Source organism: Aptenodytes forsteri, unplaced genomic scaffold, assembly GCF_000699145.1.
Source record: "Aptenodytes forsteri isolate BGI_AS27 unplaced genomic scaffold, ASM69914v1 Scaffold56, whole genome shotgun sequence".
Taxonomy (NCBI): Eukaryota; Metazoa; Chordata; class Aves; order Sphenisciformes; family Spheniscidae; genus Aptenodytes; species Aptenodytes forsteri.
In genome coordinates this window covers 4,689,138-4,710,955 of record NW_008796213.1, presented here as the reverse complement: position 1 = coordinate 4,710,955, position 21,818 = coordinate 4,689,138, and the positions used below count along the sequence as shown (strand labels likewise).

Genomic DNA, 21,818 nt, shown 5'->3' with positions numbered 1-21,818 from the left:
AATTTGACAGTGGGACTTTTGGACAGTTTTACAAAATGAGTTTAAGAACCGTTTCAGCTAAGGGGCCTCTGCCAAGCACTTGTTTGTGTGTGCAGAAGGAAAGGTTTTGGATGAAATTATAAAGATTCGGAATGAATGCTCAGCATAATTGAATATATTGGACCTTGCTAACCAAGTAATATGAAAATAACCTTAATATTTTATGTTGGAGGTCCGTGAGCTTTGAGAACTGCTATTAGACTGGAAAGGTTGGAAAAAATGACTAATGTACCGGGAAAATGAGAAAGATGGATGCAGAAGTTCAGATTTCCATTGCACTACAGGATCGCTCTGAGGGATTCACACTAACTACTTAATACATCTTGTGCCCCTCTCTGAGAGGCAATGCTTGCACGCTTCTAAGAAATGCATGAAGATGGGGCTGTGAAGATGACAAATGGTAAAGACCGTATAAATAGCTACAGAAAAGAGATGGATATATTTTATTTAGGCTCTGTGTCTTGCAAAACATTTGGGACACAGAGATCTTGAGTGGAACTGTTTACCTTCTTTTTAAGGACACTTACACAGGAAAGTCACATTTATAAATGATGCATAACATTTATAAATGTGTACACTTGACAATGCATTGATCAAGCTTGAGAAATATGAAAAATAAGAATTTTGCTTAGCTTATGGCCAGATTGCTTTCCAGCCCAAAAGTAATGTGCTATGAATATAATAAAGTGTACCATTCCTTCCCTCTCCTGCTCCCTTTTTGTGCTAGAAGAGAGAAGCAAAGGAGCAAGTCATCTACTGTGATCTTCTGCAGAAGATAGCATTCACTCCTCTTCTGAACCCTATACTTCATTACCAGCATGTGTTGCAAATGGATCAGAGCAGTGGCTGTTTTCCTTCTTGTCTGTTGGAGTTGGATCAAGTTGATCAACAATTGATTCTGTATTGGAATCAAATCAGATTCTCCTTCTGATTTGAATCTGAGAACCACAGCCCGTTATTAGAAGTCTGTGCAAGAATGCGAGACTATGTCCCTCTACTCTGTGTATTCCTCGATAAGAAGAGTCACAAATCTTAATCTCTTATTGGTTATATTTCATGCTGAAAAGCAGTTTGAGGTTTTGTGGCCTTACCATGTGGACAAGACAAAAGATTATTTTGCAAGTCTTCAGCAGTTTTTGCAAGCCTAATCCACATAACAGTCCCTGTTGTTGGCCTAGCTCCAGCAAAAAATACTTAAATATGTGCTTAACTGCAGACCACTGGGGTGATCCTACAGATTTCAAGTCTTTTGAGGGAGATGACCCATTTCTGTTGCAGTGATTAACTGTTGGCAGGACCAGGGCTGCAACTTTCATGTGTTTTGGTTTCCATAACATCTTTTGCTGATCGTATCTGAGTTGATATAACCTCTTCAGCAAATTACAACATGGCAATATTTGAGCAACTTGCTTATTACTATGTAAACTGTTTATCCTGTCACAGAGAAGAAAACAGTACTTTCTTTAAAAGCTTTAATCAGTAAAATGACTGTAGAATTCTTTGTGGTTTTTGTGGATTTCTAAGGGGGGGGGGAGGGTATTTAGTTCATATATCACTCCTCCTATCACTTAAGAACTGCATTTTGCAGTGAGACATCTTTTATTGCTCTTTGAACCTCCATTTGAGGAATTTGCATCTCCTTAAGTACTGATAAGAGGAACTATTAGCAGTATGTACTTGAACAGCTTTTTATGGAGTAAAGTAGATTGAGATTTTGGGGGTTTGCAAATGCCAAGAGCTTGATTTACAGAAATAAAGAATGACCGCTTACCTTCTGGAAATATAGTGGAAAAATGTTTATAATTTGCAAACCACTGGGTAAACTTGTTGTATACTAAATGTGAATCAGCTGGAAGGCCTATAGGGCAAATTAAACACAGATGGAAAACATGGCATAGTCTTGTAGCATAGCATCTGTAGAGCTTAACATTTGACTGAGATAACCCTAGCAGCACTACTTTACTCTGTATTCATTCTGGTGATTTAGGACCTCCTCAGACCAGCAGTGGAAATGAGCAGCATTCCTCAGCCTCTATCTTCGAACATGTGGATAGGATGTCACGTTCCTCAGATGCCAGCAGACGGGTCCCAAGCAAGATCCAGCTGATTGCTATGCAACCAATGGCAGCACCTCCGGTTCAGAACTCAGTGCTTTCTGATCGAGTAGCAGAGACCAACAAAATTAATAAAGAGGTATTTTTAAAGTGCTTTGAATGTTTGTGGAGGACTGTATGCCCAGCCAAGAGGGAAGTGAAAAGTATCCGTTTTCTTGTTGTCAGGAGTTCCTCGTTAGTTCCTGAGGAGTTGAATCTTGACAGGTTACAGGAATAATCGTATTTCCGTCCAGAGAGATAATCTGACCTGTTTTTAAGGTCTTTTTAAGGTCTTAAACACTGAGAGAGGAACAAATTTGATGGTCAGAATACCTTGTTAGCATCCTTTTGCTAGTCAGCAGGACATGACTTACGAGAGTTGTGTTAATGTGTGAGAATTGGAACGTCTGGCCCACCTTGGTTTTCATTCTACACCATTCTTTTGACTTTTCAGCAATTCAGGAAGTGGGTTATACAAACAAGTTATCTCAAGACATTCTGGGGTGTGAATTTGCAGCACATTCATTGCTTCCAACTTGTGATGTGTTTATATAACAGTAAACATACAGAAACTTCCTGCTTTCTCTGAGGCTCATGTTACTGTAAGCAGAATATGAGCACACCTGGGGCATTAGGAGGGAAGGTAATGTGCTGTAAAACCACATCATACACTGCCTGACAGTACCATGTACCTGCATCCTGGTTTTGTACTGGGTGTAAGATGTCATCTTCTCATAATTCAGAGTGGAAGATTACTGAAACCTTTAACTTAATTGTGTTAAGATACTGTGTTTCTGAGTACCTTACAGAAGAGAGGTAAATGCATGTATCTAGTATACGTAGGCAAGAGGGGCCACAAAACAGAAATCTGATTATATGGGCAGAAGACACATAATTCTAACTATAAATGTAAAGAGCAAGTCTGGCTTGTGTCCCTTTTGTGCTTTTTTGGGGATTTTCATGAGAGAATACACAAACATCAATTTTTATTTGCTTTTTGATTTGCTGCAGCAGATGTGTTCCAGAACTAGTCCAGCACAGGCAGAGCGGTTGTTGCTACCTGATCTGGTGCCCAAGTGTTTTCCATTGATAAGAATGATTTCAGTGAGTGTTGGGCCAGGACTTAAGTGTGGTCTTACAATAGCTTTTCCGAGATCATGAGATGCACTCTAGGGAATTTGAAAAAAAAGGTAGGAGAGAGGCATGAAAACTCAGCCTGCTTGAAGACGTAGAGCTGATAATGCCATGTTCATGTAGGGACCTGGGCCCTTGTATTGCTGCTACGTTTCTGCATAGCTTATATTCTGCATAGCTTCTCATGCTTAGCAGAGGCACCGAGTTATGAGCTCAATTAGCTCTTTAAGTTCTTGCTTCTTATGCGGTGAAGGTCATTAAAGGGAATGGGTGACAGACTTCACCACTATTGATCAAATGCATCTCTGTTTGACAAGCAAAGGTAGATGTAGCCTGTACTGGTTAGTCTTATTTTTTCGGAGCAGTGTCACTTCTGGCAGACAGCAGGAGTTTTTTGTGTTCCTCCTGCCTTTTGTTAACAAACTGCCGCCTCTCTCTAATTGCACCTGCTGTGCTGGCAATCGTATTGTGTATAATAGTACATTACCTGGGGAAACAGTGGGGATACTGCAAAACATCCAAGAAAGAAAGTGTGTTTACAAATTGTGTGACTTATTTTAATCCTTCAGAGATTTGGGGGAGGGAGGGGCAAGCAGGGAGTAGAGGAAGAGAGGTTTACGAAAGAGCAGCAAAAAGTTCTGTTTGCAAAAACTACAAATGAAAAATGCGGTTGATTTTTTCCCTCCTTCTTTAAGATACAAACAGCCCTGAGGCATAAATCTGAGATTGAGCATCACCGCAATAAGATTCGTCTTCGTGCCAAGCGCAAAGGGCACTATGAATTTCCAGTGGTGGATGATGTGGTAGTGGTTGACTCCAAAGAACAGCACAGAATATACCGCAAGGCACAGATGCAGATTGACAAGATCTTGGATCCTGGAGGCAGTGTGCCTACTGTCTTCATAGAGCCCAGGAAGAGGTAGGATTTCAAAGATGGGAAAGAACAATTTTCTTCTAGAGTCAGCGTCCAAAGTATGTCAAACCTGTACTTCTGAAGTTTCAGAGCTTAAAATCATTTTGATCCCTAGTTGAATTTGAGTTATCTAGGTGAAAAGGTTTGGGTTGTTCTAAACATTTTTATTTATTTCAGTATATGCCAGTGTGTTTCAGTATGTGCCAGAAAAAATTATTCTTTTACAAGTTCTCAGGGGTGAATTCTCGATAAATAAACCCAAATGTATGAAAACTGTCTTAAAACAATTTAGTATTTGCGGTGCCATTTGTTTGAATAATTCTTGTGTGGTGTAGAGGGATCAAAATTGTAATGTAAGCACTAGAAAAAGAAACATGGAAAATATAAACTGCAAGAAATAATATTTTTATAAAGGGGGGAAAAGATGCAAAATAAGGAAACCCTTGAACAGCTTACAAAGCATGAAGATTCTGAATTTTAAAGGCAAATTCACAAATCAACAAGATAACCTTTTACATATTCCCCCTGGGTGATGAGGCATGTTTTTCAGCCTCACAGATCTGCCTTCCTGGCATTATATTTCCAGAGAAGGTCTTCTCTGGGCTGTGTTTAGAGCTTATGAATACTGGCACTTGTTCCTGGAGCACTGGTACCCTGTGACTGCTTCTGCACTGATAGAAAGTAGCTTTTCCCCAGCTACATGGGTTCCTTAGCTGGTTTGCCTGGTAGGGTTAAACCCAACATGCCAAGCGCAAAGCCTTGTTGGCAGTGTGGTCTGTTCTGCTGCTGCAAATGTGTCAGACATTGGTCTGGGAGGTCTGGAGAGGCACTGGCAAGGGCTGGAGCATGGACAGCTTTGAAAGATGGATGTAGAAGGGAAGTGACACTGGAGAGAGTTCGAGGGAGGAAGGGGACAGTTTGGAGAGCTGTCAATGAGAGTGTTGTTAGGAGAAGCTTGAGGAGAGAGATTCAAGGCTAACTAATGGGACTGGCATGAAAAACTGGGAAAGGGAAGAGAAACAGGGCTGAGGCAAGGATGACTTGGAGAGAATGGGCAGAGGAGCTCAACCTTGAGTGGGGTGAGAAGAAAAATTGTAAACCGAAATGTGATTACCTTTGTCTTGTTTGTTTTTTCTCTCTCTCTGCTTTTTGTTTTCTTCCTGTTAAGTTCTCGTGCAAAACGTTCTCCCAAGCAGCGTCGGCGACATCAGATGAATGGTAGTCCTATCGATGCAGAAAAGGACAGGTTAATCACAACTGACAGTGATGGGACATACAAAAGGCCTCCAGGAGTCAATAACTCTGCATATATTGTATGTATGTCTCTTGAATGACAGGAGTGCTCTGATAATTGTAATGACAGTTGTGACATGGAGAGGTTTTTGGCCTTCTGACTATGGTCTGTAGAGCTAATTTCAGTTACATGTAGTTAACATGTAAATCAACGTGAAACAAGGATTTCATTGGCAGTCTGTCAGTATTAAGCAGTAAAATTCTGCCAAGTATTCCTTGATAATAAAGAGGCCAAGAACCAAAACCTTGTTTTCATTAATGCCACTGTATTATGCACATGAAAATGTGCCTGGCATGTTCCACAGTATGTTGAACATAGTTTCATTCTAGTCCAATTTGCTGGATGTTATATATTGGTATGTTACAGAAAATTTCATCCTTTGCTCTCACAGAGTGGAAGAGTCGGTTCCTTTCATGAGACATTTTCTCATCTTTAAAATGTGGGAATTAATTATTAATGAAAGAGAAACATGTCTTTGTACTGCAGAAACTTGAAACAATTCCAGTACAATGTCTTGAAAATTAATTTTGTTTCCTCTCTAAAAAAGGCAAAGACACAGGAGAATGCTTCTGTTCAATCATATCCATGTCACAAACTGTATTTAGGCATCTTTAACTTCTAAGCAGACTTTACTAAGCCTAATGCTAATATTGGAAACCCCTGGACAGTTTTCATCTTGAAAGATGGTTTAATAATTTTAAGAATTTCACCATTAGCTGCATATGCAGTCAAGTGACTACAATGTCGATTTCTGCGGTTTCCTTCTGCCTTCAAACAAGAATGTGATGATTTTAATGTCATGCTGCAGCAGAATGAATTATCATCTGAAGCTGTTTAATTAAGATGTGTCACACAGCAAGCTCAGCCCCTTTGGCATCTGTAGCGAGACAGTACTCAGAATGCTAAGTTCCCGATGAAGTAGAGGCTTTTGCATCTTGACGACTGATTTTGCAGTGTGCACACAGTGGTAAGAATGAGCTTTGATAATAAGTCTGCTGCTGCAAAGCTCGTTTAATTTCCTGTTACTGATGAACAATAAGCCCATGTGGTAAGATCCCAGGTAGTAATTGCGATGCATGCCTCAGGAATTGCTGCTATGAAGCACTTATATGAATCCCATTCAGGGGATGATGCACCCAAGTTCTGTGCAGCTAACCACTTAGTTGCTTAACAGCTCCCTTTGTGTGTTTTTCTAGGAGGTAATAATTTTTTAATATTACTGCTGATGTGGTCAGTTGTAAGCTAAAGACAATTAATTTCTTGGAACTGCAAAAGGTGCAGAGAAGTCAAAGATGTAGACAGAGCTGATTGTCTTTTTCTAGGTGGAGCAAATGCTCTCTGCATGACTTCAGTACATGCTTGCAAACCGCAAGATTTCTGTTATAGCTGAGTAACTCTTGCACAAAGCTCCACTGCCTTACCTGAGATCAGAGTGTTTCAGATCACACGCACATTTGAACAGCTGGTGTCATGTATGTGCATGCATACGTGCATGCAGAAGTGGGGAAGATAAGGGGCAGGTTTTGCCCAGCACCGGCACTTGTGCCATTTATCTCATTGTGGTTCTGGCAGAGAAAATGTTGCTCAGACTTAAGGCCTACAGGGGCTTGGAAGCTGGCTGGTTAGATCTTCTCTCTGGCTGCCCTTCACCTTCTTTCTGTTTCCTCCAGTCTGATCCAGACTTGCCTCCTGAACCTCAGACATCATCTTCAGCTGATCTGGGGAAGTTCCCCGGCTTGCCTTCCCACCCAGTCTCCCAGTACGTCCCACCGCAGCCATCCATTGAAGAGGCTCGGCAAACCATGCACTCGCTGCTGGATGATGCTTTTGCGCTGGTGGCTCCCAGCAGCCAAGCAGCCAATTCCACGGCCGTCACACCACCCGGGGTCTCTGCAGGACAGCCGGTAAACAACACTCCTGCTCGAGCAGGGAGGGGAACCACATGCACCCAGTGGGGATCACCTTATGGTCCAACTCAGGCAGTAAACAACCCATTTAATGTGAGTGATGCAATTTAAAAGGCTTTTCTGGGCAGGTAGTTAGCACCAGTTGAGCTGTGGTCAGTGTTATTGTGCCCTTGCTGTCAGGACTTATCACAAATGTGGAACAGTTTCTGGAACCAGGAGAATTCAGAAATGACCGTCGCAAGATGGTAAACTTGCTTTTTAAGCCGTTTGGATTCTTTTCCCTTTTCCTATCCCAACCACAAGAGAAGATAGGAGTTCTCCTCCTTTAGGATAACTTTTCTGTTCTTCTCAGTTACCATCTTTCACAGATCAGTCTTGTTATGTCCAAGAGTAAAGCTTTATTTTTTAAAATATATGTGCTAGTTCATATTTTGACAACGAAAAAAGAATGTGTTGGGCTTAGGTCATATTTTTAAGCAGGGCATCCAAATGCTTCCAGGAGGTGAGGGATAGGGAAGCAGTATTTCTGTGTATGATTTTTTGCATTTTATGGAGCACTGAGACACATGGATAATCTTTTAGGTAATCTCGCGTTCCACAACAATTCAGTAGAAGTTTCATAATGCCATTGGACTCTTGAGTCCAAGCCTCGTGGTCTCTCTGCTGCAGTCTGATGCTGGTTGAGGTATAAAGAGATCTCCAAATGCAAAGCTTCATTTGCTGAAAGTTTTAAGCTAAGTAGGCATTGGAGCAGCCCTTGATCTTGTGCAAGTGAGAGAAAGTATTTTTGAAAGGTTTTTAAGTTAAGACTCTGATCAGACAGAAGAGAGTGCTAGCCCACTGTAGCAGTGATTCCCAGATCTTGTACTGCTGGGTTTGTAAAACTAAGCTCCTATGGTTGCAATCAAGTCACACATACAGGCCTAGTGATCTCTGCCATTCGTCACTTAAAAGGCTGACAGTGGACTCCCCAGGGTATGCATTTTGATTTTAATTTGGTTTTTTTCATTCTTCTGACAGAGATACGTGGAATTTGGAATGACTCCGCCAACAGCACCAGGTCTCCTACCAAGGTAGCTTTTCACTGACAGAATTATCATTTATTATTTTCCTTGCAATTCCTCGAGTTCTTACTGGCACTGGTATATTATTATGCAAAGTACTGTAGAAATGAGAAGTTACAGGAGTCCAGATCCAGCCTGTGTAATTTATTTATGTAGCATGAATGACATATGCATGCTGTATGGAATCCAAGCCTCCATTTAAAAGAAATGTGTTTCTAGCTCTTTGGCTATAGAGGTATGCTTCCAAATACTGAGTAGACCACTGAGTTTCAGCTTTTATAGAGTCTGAAACAGTTACTCAGATGCATGTAATTCTCCCAATATTCTCACTTTCTTCTTGTTTCTGTAGCCTCAGGGCAACACTCACTCGCAAAAGCTTGCAGATGACTAAGAGATTCATTCTGTTTTTAACCAAGTTGAGAACAAATTACAGACCATGGTGACCCTTGCAGAGAAAGCCTGCCTTGCAGGCCTATTATTATAAAATCAGGGGGGAAGAACTAATTTTCCATCTTCTCCTGGCCTTGCTGTGGGAGGATCATGTAAAGAGAAGAAAACAGTTGTCCAGGTGACTGCTAATTCCACGTTTGGTATCTGTTTTAACTACACGTGAAGTTGGACTCTTGAGTCGTGGTACCACTGTGGTTAGACTTGTCTCACCCTCTCCAAGCTGCTGCAGCCAAGGTGGTAAAAAGGTGGCTTCGTGCTGCTCTCTCATTACCTTCTTACAGCTCACCATGTGAGATGAAATCCCATTGGTATCAGTGTCATTCATTAGATTTCACCTAAAGTCTTCACTGCCTTGGAAACTTGATGGTAAAACAGATATGAAGAACTTTCCTTTATCCATTGTTCTGCAACCTGATTTTGAAAGGACCAGCTAGAAAAGGAGGAGTCTCTAAGCACATTTTATTACTTAGGTCTTGGCTGAAGGTGACAGTTTCAGTGTGTGTGGAGCATACATGAAATGCACACAGTATGCAATGCAGTGTATTTTTTGTAATTTCGGTTACCTTGAAGATTGAGCTTTGAGACTGCCAACAGAAAGCATAACCAATTGTTTGTTATTGGGGATTTTCTCTTTGTTAGCCTCTTATGCATTCAGGGAAAATGTGATAAATTAATCATGAAAGTGCTGTAACCCATGTTAATACACCTGAGCAAGATAGTGTCTTTGCAACATATTTTTTGTTCAAAAGTGTATCAACCTTTGGCATAGACACTCTGGATTTCTTCAAGTTGCAAATTAATGGCATCATTATTAATAGTTCAAATGCTGGCTCTGCCAGTGCCGGCAGATTAAGTTAACAATCTGCAAGGTCGTTGGCCTTAACAGGAAGAATTCCTTTAAATTTTCATTAAAATAGAAGGTTTCCTAAAGCTTGGTCAATAGAAAACAAGGAAAGAGTTGTCATGGTTGTGGAGTGGGGCTTATGCTCCAATTCAGAAGATAATTATAAACAAATTGATAGAGACAGTGCACCAATTAAAGGAAGGAAAAATAACCTGAGGTCAGTATGATTAGGTGCCATGTATCAATGTCATAGTCCATGGGCTTAAATATCCAATGCATGGAATAATATTTGGGTGACCGTACTGTTCCCTTCTCTGTACAAATGCAGTCAGAATCTTTAATGGGGTGGAACCAACCTGGGTAAAAAAAAAAAATTAAATGTAAAAGACCTAGGTCACATAACAGCTAGGCAAACATAAAGGCACAATGAACAGCTTTTACCAGAAAATGAATATTGCATCATGCAGCAGAGAGAGAGATGCATAGCCATAGTGGGTTAGTGGTGTAAAATTGATTTCTGGGGCGGTATCTCCCCACTTAATTAAATAACTGGAGATTAATAATTTTTTTTGAATGTGCAAAGATGAATTGAAGGGTGGGTCTCAGTCTGGAAATAGGAAGGAAAACTAGAAAGCTTGTATGATACAGATTCAGAGTTGTATCCTGTTTTTATACTCTTCTGTTGATCTCTGACTTTAAAGAGTAGCTATATCTATCTATTATAAAGAAGATTGAGAAGAGAGGGTGATGGGTTATCGAACGTGCACCTTTCAAGTACAAACCTATCAGCAATAAAGGATATACTTCCGGTCCTCTGAAAAATTGTCTCAAAAATAATACATTTGCAGTAATGTTGAGAAAATATTTTCTTTAGACAACATCAAAAAATGGTAGTAATTTATCAGCTACAAGATTCCAGCTCAGCATTGCAGGCATAAAGGGCCAGGTGATCACATGCTTTACTGGTTACAGTAATTAACATAACAGAAGTGACATTGTTAAACATTACCTACCCATTCAGGCATTTATTTTAACTAGCTTGTAAGTCTGGTTGGAAATGGTTTCCTCTGGATCTGCTGAGTGGACAGGTGGGATTGTATGCAAGGGAGCTGGGGAAATTCTGACACTTCCACAATGGGATTGTTGCAGCTTGAACCCCTTATACCGCCTCCATTTAATACTGTATGCCAAGTAGCTAGTACTTTAATTTACAATTACTTGTTTGTGCTTTATTAGGCTCTTATTTGGCTTTATTAGGCTATTTATTATTATGTCAGCTTTCCTTGCTATCTGGCTGTCATACAAAGGTGGTTAGTTTTCCAAATAAAGCACAAATCAAGAATAGTTTGAATTAGATGCAGTCAAGGGATTTTCCTGTAAAACAAAAGGGTGTAAAACTGAGGTCTTGAGCAATAGGATAGGTTGCAGTCCATAGCCTAGAAGGGCTTAGATGCCGTTCTGGTAAAAGGCATATAAAACTCATCCCTATTCCTCCCTTTGTGTAATTTCATGTGCCTGACTTGGGATGTTTGTCTCTCTTTGCTTCCTTTATACTCACCAGTGAGAGGCTCCTGCAGAAAATTATTTAGTGAACCTAATCTTTTGCTTTGAATGCCTCTTGAGGAGTGTGTCTCTCTTCTTTGATCATACCTGGAGTCTAAGAGAGACTAGCCTAGTAACCTAAGCACCTGAAGTTTGGGCATCCACACCTCCACTATATTGACAGGCATCAATAAGCCTTGAAAACTCAGCTGCCATCAGTCTTTTAAAATATAATCTCTCCACGCCAGGGTTAAGATATATTAATGGGAAGCATAGGAAAAGCAGCATTTCCATCTTCTCTACTCCTGTTCTGTGAATGAATTATAGGGTTTCTTTTACAAGTCCTATTACCTTGGCACAATAATAAAGTTAGTTCATACATGCTAATGACAGCTTTGAGTAGTTTGATGAATCTTAAAGAGCAAAGTTTTGAAAATTTCCTGAAAAATGATCAGAACGCTTGATGAAATAATAATTGTTCATGAAATACACATGTAATGCAGTTTGTATGATTTGATTTAGACCAAAACTCTGTGCCCAGAAACTCAAGTAAGTCAGATTTGTTGCTAAGGTAAGCAGCTATATCACTACTGAAGTCTTATTTTTCTTTTTTTTTCTTTTTTTTTTTTTTCATTGAAGATGCTTTTTTTCCCTAAGGGGAAAACAAGATCTATGGGCTTTTTTTCTCTGCTTTGGGAGACTGCAACATGTCGAAAAACACTTGTGTGAAATTTTGTTAGAGTTTCTAACTCCTATTCCTGTGCAGTGCAGGTCATGAAGCAGGAATATATTCCTCAGATGTAATTATTTTCTTTAACATTTAAGGTCAAAATGTACATTAAAAGGCATCATAAAGGGTTGTTGTATGAGGTACACCTGCATTACTGCTTCTAATTAGGTAATTCACTTATTGTGACCTTGAGTCCTTACTTTTCCACAGGCAGAACTTTGGGCCAGGTTTTCTTCAACCTGCAGAGTTAATGCACCCAGACCAGCAGCCGCCTGAGGTTCAGTATTCCTCCAGAGGGATATACTCAGAGGAAATGCCGCCAGTGGCACGGCCGCGACCAGTTGGAAGCACTGCAGGTACACTTCACTTAAGTTGAATATGCGCTAAAATAACTGATCCTTTTCCGTATCTGCTCTTACACTGAGGTCACCATTAAGACGTCATTCTCCTTCAGCTACTACACTTGAAATGTGGTCCTTGTCTTCACTGCCAAAAAAAAGTGATCACAAAGTGAGGTTGACTTTACATCCATAGGACCTTGCAGAAAAAGTCAGTGCTTTGCCGCCTTTTTAGTATCTTACAAGTATTGGTTATCACAGAGCGTAATTTCAAAAAACCCATTCTCCAAGAATGGAAAACTACTTAATTGTTTTAGAGCATACAGTGTATGCTAACTTTCCACTGCTGACTATTTCTTTTGTGCTAAATGAGCTAACTGGTGCATCCCAAATCAGCCTGCTAAATAACAATTTTTTTAATACTTTTCTGCATCTTTATTTCTCATTTCTCTTCCTAGAAATGTATGCATAGAAGCAGGATCTTTTAGCTTCTGATGATATTATCTATTGCTGCTGTCCCATATGAAATCATCTTCCCTGATTTCATTGTGAGATAATTTCTGTAGCACTCATCAATGCTATCATGAATAAGATTCTAACATCACATGGCAATTAAGCAGCAAACACGGATTCTGAGAATAAAATATTCTATTCTTATGCAAATGCTACAGTTTTTTTTCTCCCAGAGAAATGTTTTCTTCCTGGGGAGTTGAAAAAGACTGGAAATATGATCATATACTCATGTCAGAGTCCTAGTTTTGATAGCTGCTGTCCTCTCCCTGTAGATGTTAAATGAATGAGAATGACAGGGATGTAGTGAGTGTTACAGTTTGATGATGATTATTTTATTGTCTGATTCACACTATTCTCTAAATGTTTATGTATATTCTGCTTTAAAGTTTGGAGGCAATTCAGATTATTAGTTCCTGTCCTTCAGCATAATTATGTGTAAATATCAAACTTCTCAAATATGGGTTTTTTGAGGGGAAAATATGAAAGTGACCTAACTGTCCATCACGTAAATCACACTGTTTTTGTCTTTTCCTCCCTTTTTGTACATACACAAACACACACACAGTTTTCTCTTATGTATCTGTGGGTTTATTAAATGTAACTTGTTTCTAATGAATAATAAAATATAATAATAAAATAAATTTTGTTTCCCTGTGGGAGGAAATTCAGGAAAAAGGAAAGCTGGCATGTTGTTACATGTCTCTTGCAATTAATGGTGGTGGCTATCCTTGCATGTGTTTGAAAGCAGCGGGAGGGAAGGGAAAGGAGAAAGGAGGAGGTTAGCTTTCAGGCTGAAAGGAGATACAGTGTGTTCTGACCTTCTCGTTAGTCAACGACAGCATCGTTTAATATTTAACCACAAAGCAAAGCTGAAAGAACCATACTCTTATATAGTCATGTATTTTGTTCTTCTGAGAGATGGAATAGAAAACAGTCTGGAGAGTTAGGGTCTTGCCAGTGTGATGCAAATAAGGTGTACCACAGGAGCAAATGTCTTCTCTTTGCTGCTAAGTAATTTACATGAAAGCATTGCCAGGGCTTTCAGTAAACGCTGTTTGGAAAGGGCTGGCATATTTTTGGAATGAAGTGTAGCCCATGTCTGAGATGCATGTATCTCAATCTCTTCTTTCAGTGCAGTGGCAATGAAAAGCATCACACTCAAATGAACTCCACAAAATGCACGTAACTTTTCCTTCTTTATTCTACACTGACAGCCTTCTTTCTGCTGATTTTTTTATTAATTGCACAGAAACAGAGCTCCACTTTCTTCTTGTCTCCTGCTTCCAACAAAGTTTAATATTGTCATTTGTCTGCCCTACAAACTTTACTGTGTATAAAGATGAAAAAACAATATTTGCTTTTAAGGTTCTCAGATACAGCACCTCACTCAGGTGGGAATTGCTAGCAGGATCGGAGGTCAACAAGTGGAGATCCCCTCAGGCAGAGCAGGGCATGGCCAGCCGGGGGGGCCAGGGTGGCCGCAGTACCGTGGAGAGGATGAATATGCTAGGCGAGATGCAGTGAGTACTGTGTTACACATTTGCATAGTTTCTGAAGTAGTGATATGTTCGGGTATTTTTTTTCCTGCATTACTGTTTGGAACTTTTTCCTCCTGGAATACTTTCAGTTGCTTCTCTGACATTCTTTGCTTTGCTCTTCGAACCCTTGTTAGCTCTTCTAACTTTTGCTTGCTGTTCTTTCACCTTTGCTTCTCTCTAACTGCTTTCTCTCACTTTACCCTAACCTTTTTTTTTTTCCTCACTTGAGGCCTTCACCCATTAATTGCAGTTCACCCAGTTCTGCTTCTGAGCTCCAGCAGAGGTGGATACTGCTTTCCATTTTCTTCTTTGAAATAATGCCTCTGTATTTTGAGATCATTGTAAGTAGAAAACATTGAATTAAATTGTCCCAGACTACCGTCCTACTTTGTATTGGTATAGTTCTTTTGTCTTCCATATCAGTGCGCAACAGGAGGAGTCAGGGCAACAGAATAAGGTACATATTTGCACGTAACAGTAGAGGTGTTTCTAAACAAGTTATTTTTCTAGCCTTAGTCAAGAGGATGTGGTAAATTAATATGTATTCATTTACCAGTGTTGCCTAGGCAGCCATCGTGATTTCATGTTCTTGGCAGTCGTGCTTCTAGAGGTTGACGTTGCTGATTCAACCAGATATGTGAGGTTGAAGATAGTATATGGCCTTTCCGGGAAAGATACAGTTGCCTGCTACCAGTCCATGTTTGATGTACTTGCATCCTGAAGCAGACTGACCTGTGACAGCTTTATTGTAGTACTCTTGAGGGCAACAACTTCATGCTCCTTCTTTTGCTCAAACTATCATTTTTCTGGTTTCTTCCTTGAGGGAGGAAGGAAGGATCTCCTCCTTTGTATACTTAGGGCAGCGTGTGTTCACACTATTTGAAGCTGCTTTGCAGTATTGCATGATCTCAAAATGGCTTTACATAAAGAAAATGCAACAGGATGGGCCTCATCTTTAGATTTTGAACTCCAAATGAACTTGAGCAGCATAAAGCTTTTGAGAACTGGGCACACTAGAGACAAACTCTACTGATACTATTCAAAAACTTTTAACTGTCAAAGCCAAAAGATGTATTTGCTTAACTTAACTTACTATCTGTGCTTGGAACTGTGGTATTTGAGTACAAGAACATCATAATTTCAGTTTACATCTAGAAGAGCACTTGCATGAGAGATCTTAGTGTCTCCCCTGTTCCATTTTCAGAGGCATCTCTAGGTTACCCTTCATTGGCCCTTCTTATCATTTGTCTGTCTTTTCTGAAAATGACTTTTCTTTTCTAGATCTGTGGGCCTTTCCCTTCTGTCCCCCAAGTGCATGTTCAGCCATTACTTTCTTAATATTTTATTATTTGAGTTGCTAACATATTACTGAAAATTCAGTTACGGACCCATTATCTGAGATGCTATGCAAACAGTTGGTTTTGACATCACTTACCTGCACAACTTTCAAAGATTCATGGCCCAATACAATATGATTTGGTTGCAGTTTGCACCTTCAGTCACCATTTCAGATGGGTACATGTCACCTCAATCCAGGTTGACTTTCTTTTAATTAATCAGAGTTTAAACACTTCCTCAGCTTTGACAGAACTTTTTGCTCACTGGTTGCTGCAGTTCATATGTTACTGCAATGTGATTTTTTTTCAGGTTTGTTTTTTTTTTTTTAAATAAAAAAAGCACAAGGAGGAGATCATGGACTAAAACTATCTGAGTATGGTGTCATTTAGTTGTAGGAGAGCTCACCTAGTCCCTGCACTTTCCTTTTCCTATGAGGTATCCTTTCTTTTTTTGCAAAGGATTATTCCCATTAAAAAAGAAAAGCATTATTAGATGAGCCCTAGTCTTGTAGTTTTCTGTAGTTAAATAATTACCTTCAGGGTTTGGATTCCTTCACTAGTCCAGAGCTCTAAATTTGTCTTTCCTCCTTTTGGAAAGGAGGATTTACTTAATGACAGTCATGTTCCTTATGGTGTAGTATTCCACTGATCCTTTGCAAACAGTCTTACTGTTCCCTCATTCTGAGCAAGTTTCTAAAATTAAACTCTGCATTTAGGAAGATTAGATCTAGAGCGTTCTTCTCACCCGCAAACTCGAGAGGGATCTGCATTTGTGTTCCTGCAATGGCCCTTTACCTCACAGTATCCTCACCTACTATTCCTGCAGTCAACACCTGATTTTTCTGCTGGAATAAGACCTCTCACTTGTATCTCCTGACCCAAAGCCAGTGTGCAGGTTACCATCAATTCACCTTGATGGTCCATCTAGAAGGCCTCGGCAACCCGAATAATTATAGCATTTCCGTAGCTGCCACAAAATACAATACTGAGCAAGTGGTGATTTGGGCAGCAGAACAAATGAAGCCTGGTTTCTTACGGGTGTAGTGTCTTGCATACTCTACCTCCCTACCACGACCTGACATCACCTCCTATCCATCTACAATCCCCTATAGCTCTCCACTGTTCTCCCAAGTCTTCAGGCTTCCAGTGTTTCCCCCAAGCCACCCTTATCCTTTTACTCTGTTGTTATACTCCGGCTGCCCACCATAGCGTCACTAAACCATCTCACCATACTTCAAGTTGTCTCTCATGTCCCCTAGCTATCTATCCCCTGTGACATACATGCTGGCTGACAGGTCCAGCTGAGCACAGCCTAACCTGGCCTTTCTGCCACTCAGAAGCAGATTCAGTGACAGTACAAATCAGGTTATGTCTAATTAGCTACCTATTTTTGTGAATTTTAGAATATATATCTGTTCATACATACACATATATGTGTGTGTGTGTGTATTTATACATCCAATTCAGTTGAAATTGGCCACAGAGTTCAATAGTTATTAAATGGAGATTAACAAATTCACAATGTGATCTCATAAATCTTCATTCCTTAAGAAGGAAGATTCAATACAGATATTTTTGTCAGTTATTTTTTACTGTTGTTGATTATACAGAAGTTTCTATATAAAAATATATAATTTATAGATACTGTATAAAACTACATATTGTTGCATATGTAATATTATATAATATGTTGATGTGTATTTCTGTTAGTAAAAAAATTTAAAAGTTAAAAAAAAACAGCAAAAATTCTTCCAACCTTTTTACTCTCCTTATTTTGCTGTGTAGTTTAATATAGGTTAGGTTTCTGAATCAATCTGGTTTTGAAAGTTCTCCGACCTGTTTAATTCTGATGTTATATATGAGATCACAGAAATACACACTTTTGTTTTTCTGAGATATTTAAGAAAACTTTGATAGCCTTAATGTTAAAAAACCAGCCACTGCAGTCATCAGATGTTCTTCCTAACTTCCCTTAAGAAACCATTCTTATGGTGCTAATTCAGTGCAGTATGAGATAGGAGCTGAATCACGTAATGCATTTTAACGTGAATGTAACCTGAACATGACCTTTAAAGGTCCCTTCCAACCCAAACTATTCTATGATTCTATGATAATTTAGGTTGCTGTTAAGACTCATGTGTCAAGAAATGTTTGCTTTTAATATTTTTTTTATATCATCTCTTCTCTATAAACCCACAGAGTACTTGTCAGGTTTGCTAACTCTAGACTGCACGTATGAATCAGTTTCAGGTTTCACTGCCAAATGAATAATTCTGAACAATCAAGAGAACCATTCATTCCTTTCTGATGCTAAAATCGCCTCCCTTTTATAAGAAGTAAGACAGGATGTTACTTGGAAAACCTTCTTTACCTATCATTCTTCTATTAAAGCCTCTCTTCCTCTTAATCTCTCGCCCCAAATTAACTGCGTAAATGATCAGTGCTGTACATGAGCTGTGCAAGAGAGTCAGAATCTATTATTAGTTCTACTTTATACAAAATGGCTTGGATTTTACTCATTTATATTATGAGAGATGTTAAGGAACATACTCTCGTGCATTTTTGTGTTCCCTGCACACTGCTGCCACAGTCACTCTAGGTCCCCCATGCCCTTCCCAGGCTCTGCTTTGTAATCCCTTCATTCCCCTCCCCCTCACCCCAAATCCTCTTCTAGCTGACCTTGCTGTCCTTTCTTCCCTCATCAGATTGCTCTCTCTGCTACTACTTAAGGCTTATCCACAGAGAAAGATAGTGCTCACTAAATTGTGATAACTGTGATCTGAACTTGGTGCAGCTAGCTGCTCCTCATCCCCAGCGCAGACCCTTTGAAAGGGGATTATGCTGCTTTGCTCCCAGTTGTGCGTTCAGCAGGGTGTGTTCAAGTCCTTCATGTCCAGTGTTTTCTTCTGGCTGTCTCAGCCTTCAGCAATATGAGGCAAGAGGAAATGCTTGCTTTAGGGATGTCAGCTGGAATTTAGATTTTTTTGAAATGTACCTCATTTGTGTCCATACTGGGAGTCAGTGCAGTCGCCTAGTGTACTTAAATTCATGCTTTGTTTTAGTGTAAGCAGATTTTTTCCCAGATAGACAAGCCCAGAAACTCAGGCTTTTGTTTTGTTTCTCTCTTGTTTTGGTAGAAAATACATGCTACTGAACAAATGCAGAATTAACCCCTTTCTACCCTGAAACAATGATTGTCCCTAAACTGGGATAGTGGTTCTCAGATATGTAAAACAACTGTTGAGTATAGAAAAATCTAATCTTTCCAATTTGAATAATTTTCTCCTGCTGCTTCTTCTGTTGACTGTGTTTTCCTGGGCACTGGTCAGTCACAGGGTCCTCACAAGTGTACAGTCTGAACAGGCAAGCCAGGCAGGGAAGGGGAAGGTTAAAGTAGTAGTATCTCTATTTATAGATAGTATGGAGAAGTGACAGCCGGGAATAAAGTGAATTGCCTGCTGTCTTTTAGGAAGTTGATGGAAAGGCAAGGAAAGATAAGCCAATTCTGTTGACTTCCAGTTCTGTGGTTTTTCTTCCCACCTTCTTCCACTTCAGTTTCTAAACATACCATAGATTAGAAAGGGGGTCAGACTTTTTAATGGATGCTCAAAGAGATTTTGAAAATCCCTGAACTTGAGGCAGTCCAGCAATTTTGTGTACACTTGTTGTTTTGTGCTCCATAAGAGGAATCACTCATTCATGCAACAGAAGAACAGTGGCAGCAGATAGAAGCATCTCCATGCTGCTTTCCCTCTGTTCTTTGCCTTTTTGCTTTCCTGTCTTTTCTGGGATTACCATGTTTGTTCAGAAAGTGCAATAATGCTTTCTGCCTTTTTCTAGACGCATATGCATGGACACCAAGAATATTCCTCCTCACCAGTATTCCAGATGCCGAGGACTTCAGCCAGGCAGCCTTCGGCACCCCCTGCTCAGCTTCCACACAACAGCCTTCAGGGCCAGGGCCTTTGCTACACCACCAGTTCCACTGAGGACCTCCAGCCCAGCCACTCTTCAGCCTCTCTTATCAAAGCAATTAGAGAAGAACTTCTACGACTTTCTCAGAAACAGACAACAGTGCAGAACTTCCATAGCTGATTTAGCATTCCCTTGCAAATCTGCCAGGTATCTGCTTCCTATGGAAGCAAAGACTTAGAGGAAATCAGCAATGTTCTCTCAAAAGAATGAACTTTCACAGTTCTGTTGACAACACTCCGGAAAAAATGAAAAAGGCAGCAAAATGAGGATAGTAAGGAGAGATGGGGGACAAACAGGGAAAATCATCAGTGTCATCACAAGTAATATTAATTAATCTGCTAATATTACGGTGCTCCTCTTCTCTCCCTACCCTCATTCAGCCTAACAAATAAATAAAACCTTAGGTCAAGAAGTCAACAATCCAGCAACAAAAAAATCACAGGAACAAACTCGAAGTATGATAGACTCCTTTTTCTAAGGAAGTAGGCGAAGGTTTGAATAAACTAAGATGACATTTTGCAAGAGATTACAAGTATTCTGAACTCTCCAGTGCTTATGGGGAACTGGTTTGTGTTGCTGTTCTGCAAGATTACAAACTGTATCAGCTCAAGGGTGTCGAAGGTGTGATCCCACATAAGAATCGCTTTGGTTGTCAGAACAATGGGACTACTTAGAATAAAAGTCTTTATGAGCTACATGTAACAAACTGGAACAATAATTGTTATAGCTCTGTGCTTCCAAATGGAGCTACCCTCTGCACTCTTCCTTGTTTTCCTTCTGGTGCTGAAGCTTCAAGTGTTCCTTCATCTTCAATGTTTGCAAAGTGAAACATTGGCCTTGTATAACTAAGAAAATATCCGTAGACTTATTCAGGCTGGAAAAACAAAGCAAAGCATCCAAACAGAAAGGGCTCGGTATTTATTTTGTTTAAGAATTATTGAAAACTAGGAGAGGAATACTCAGCCACAGTTGAATGTGAGGAAATGTGTATGTATATCTTTAAAAAATATATTTACATTCTATACGCTCTTGCAAGACCAGCGATAAAATATTGCCACTCTGTAGTTTGCTTTGTGGACAGAAACCAATCCAGCCTGACTGGTACAGGGTCACCAGCATTACGTTATAAGTTGATGTCCTAAATCATTGCTTATGTTTGGATCTGAATAATTTTAGTGAAAGTCAGTGACAGTTTAGAGCATTAACATAGGCTTAGATTTGAGGTTTTGAGACAGTTTCTATATTTATACTTGTTTCCACTGTCCCTTTGGACAAAGAGTAAGCATTATCCCCATGGTAAGAATGGTACGTGCCATGGAACTGTTTGTTGCTGTTTTTTCCAGAGTTTTAATTTAATACTAGCTATGAATTTACTAATATTTGGCCATTGCATAACTGTAACTGACATAATACATACGAAAATTTTACTTAAGTCATGATTTGTTGGAGTGTTTTTATTTTCAGATCAGACTGAACTAAAGCTAACAAACTGGCACGGGGATAGAGGGTAAGCTCAGTGTTTGTGAGGCGGCTTGGGAGCCTTGCCCTAGAAAAATGAAAAGCAAAACTATTTGGTGCTACAGTGTGGGTATTTCAAACACTAGTAGATGGTAGTCGCAAAAGGTCTAAGGAACAGTAGTCTGCCAAAGAGATCACTGGGCAGTTGATCAGGGTAGGGCTGCGTTTGCCTCGCTTACTGGGGTAGAAATGGCATTGGTAAAATACAGGTATGTAACACCGGTATGGTATGGTGGTCTTTGGCTACCAAATCTGTTCCTGGTTCCAGTGCACAGTTCAATAACTGTGACAGGACTAACTCAGACTGAAATGAAAACGGGTAGGAGGACACCATGGAAGAACCCTACGTGCGTTGTTCATGAAGTATGTACATAATATTCATTGCCAAAGCCAAAACTAGGAAGCAACTGGCTGCTCACCAAAGTGGGAAGAAAACGTGGTAGGTTTCCCCTCTTTATTAGGAAGCTCAGTTATTTTCCTGTTTACCCATGATCATCAAAAGGCTGTATGAAATTGTTTTGAGGGACTTACTGTAGTGAAGCAGTCTAAATTAATTACCAGTTCCCTGGCCAATACTTAAAGCCTTCAT

The 21,818-nt window shown here is 39.9% G+C and overlaps 1 protein-coding gene across 2 annotated transcripts in view; it reads left to right on the top strand.

Annotated features, from left to right (window-relative positions):
- KIAA1549 (KIAA1549 ortholog) overlaps positions 1 to 21,251 on the top strand; it is a 79,940-nt gene extending 58,689 nt beyond the window's left edge. Inside the window, exons 12-19 of one of the 2 annotated variants that reach the window (XM_009288363.2) lie at positions 2,027 to 2,232; positions 3,962 to 4,185; positions 5,348 to 5,492; positions 7,144 to 7,377; positions 8,401 to 8,453; positions 12,221 to 12,366; positions 14,227 to 14,381; positions 19,577 to 21,251. In XM_009288363.2, coding sequence (XP_009286638.1) covers positions 2,027 to 2,232; positions 3,962 to 4,185; positions 5,348 to 5,492; positions 7,144 to 7,377; positions 8,401 to 8,453; positions 12,221 to 12,366; positions 14,227 to 14,381; positions 19,577 to 19,831 — 1,418 coding nt within the window. In that variant the 3' untranslated portion in view covers positions 19,832 to 21,251. Of the gene's footprint in view, positions 1 to 2,026; positions 2,233 to 3,961; positions 4,186 to 5,347; positions 5,493 to 7,143; positions 7,474 to 8,400; positions 8,454 to 12,220; positions 12,367 to 14,226; positions 14,382 to 19,576 lie in introns of both variants that reach the window. The other variant, XM_019474418.1, reaches the window with a different exon arrangement.
- The last annotated feature ends 567 nt before the right edge of the window (positions 21,252 to 21,818 follow it).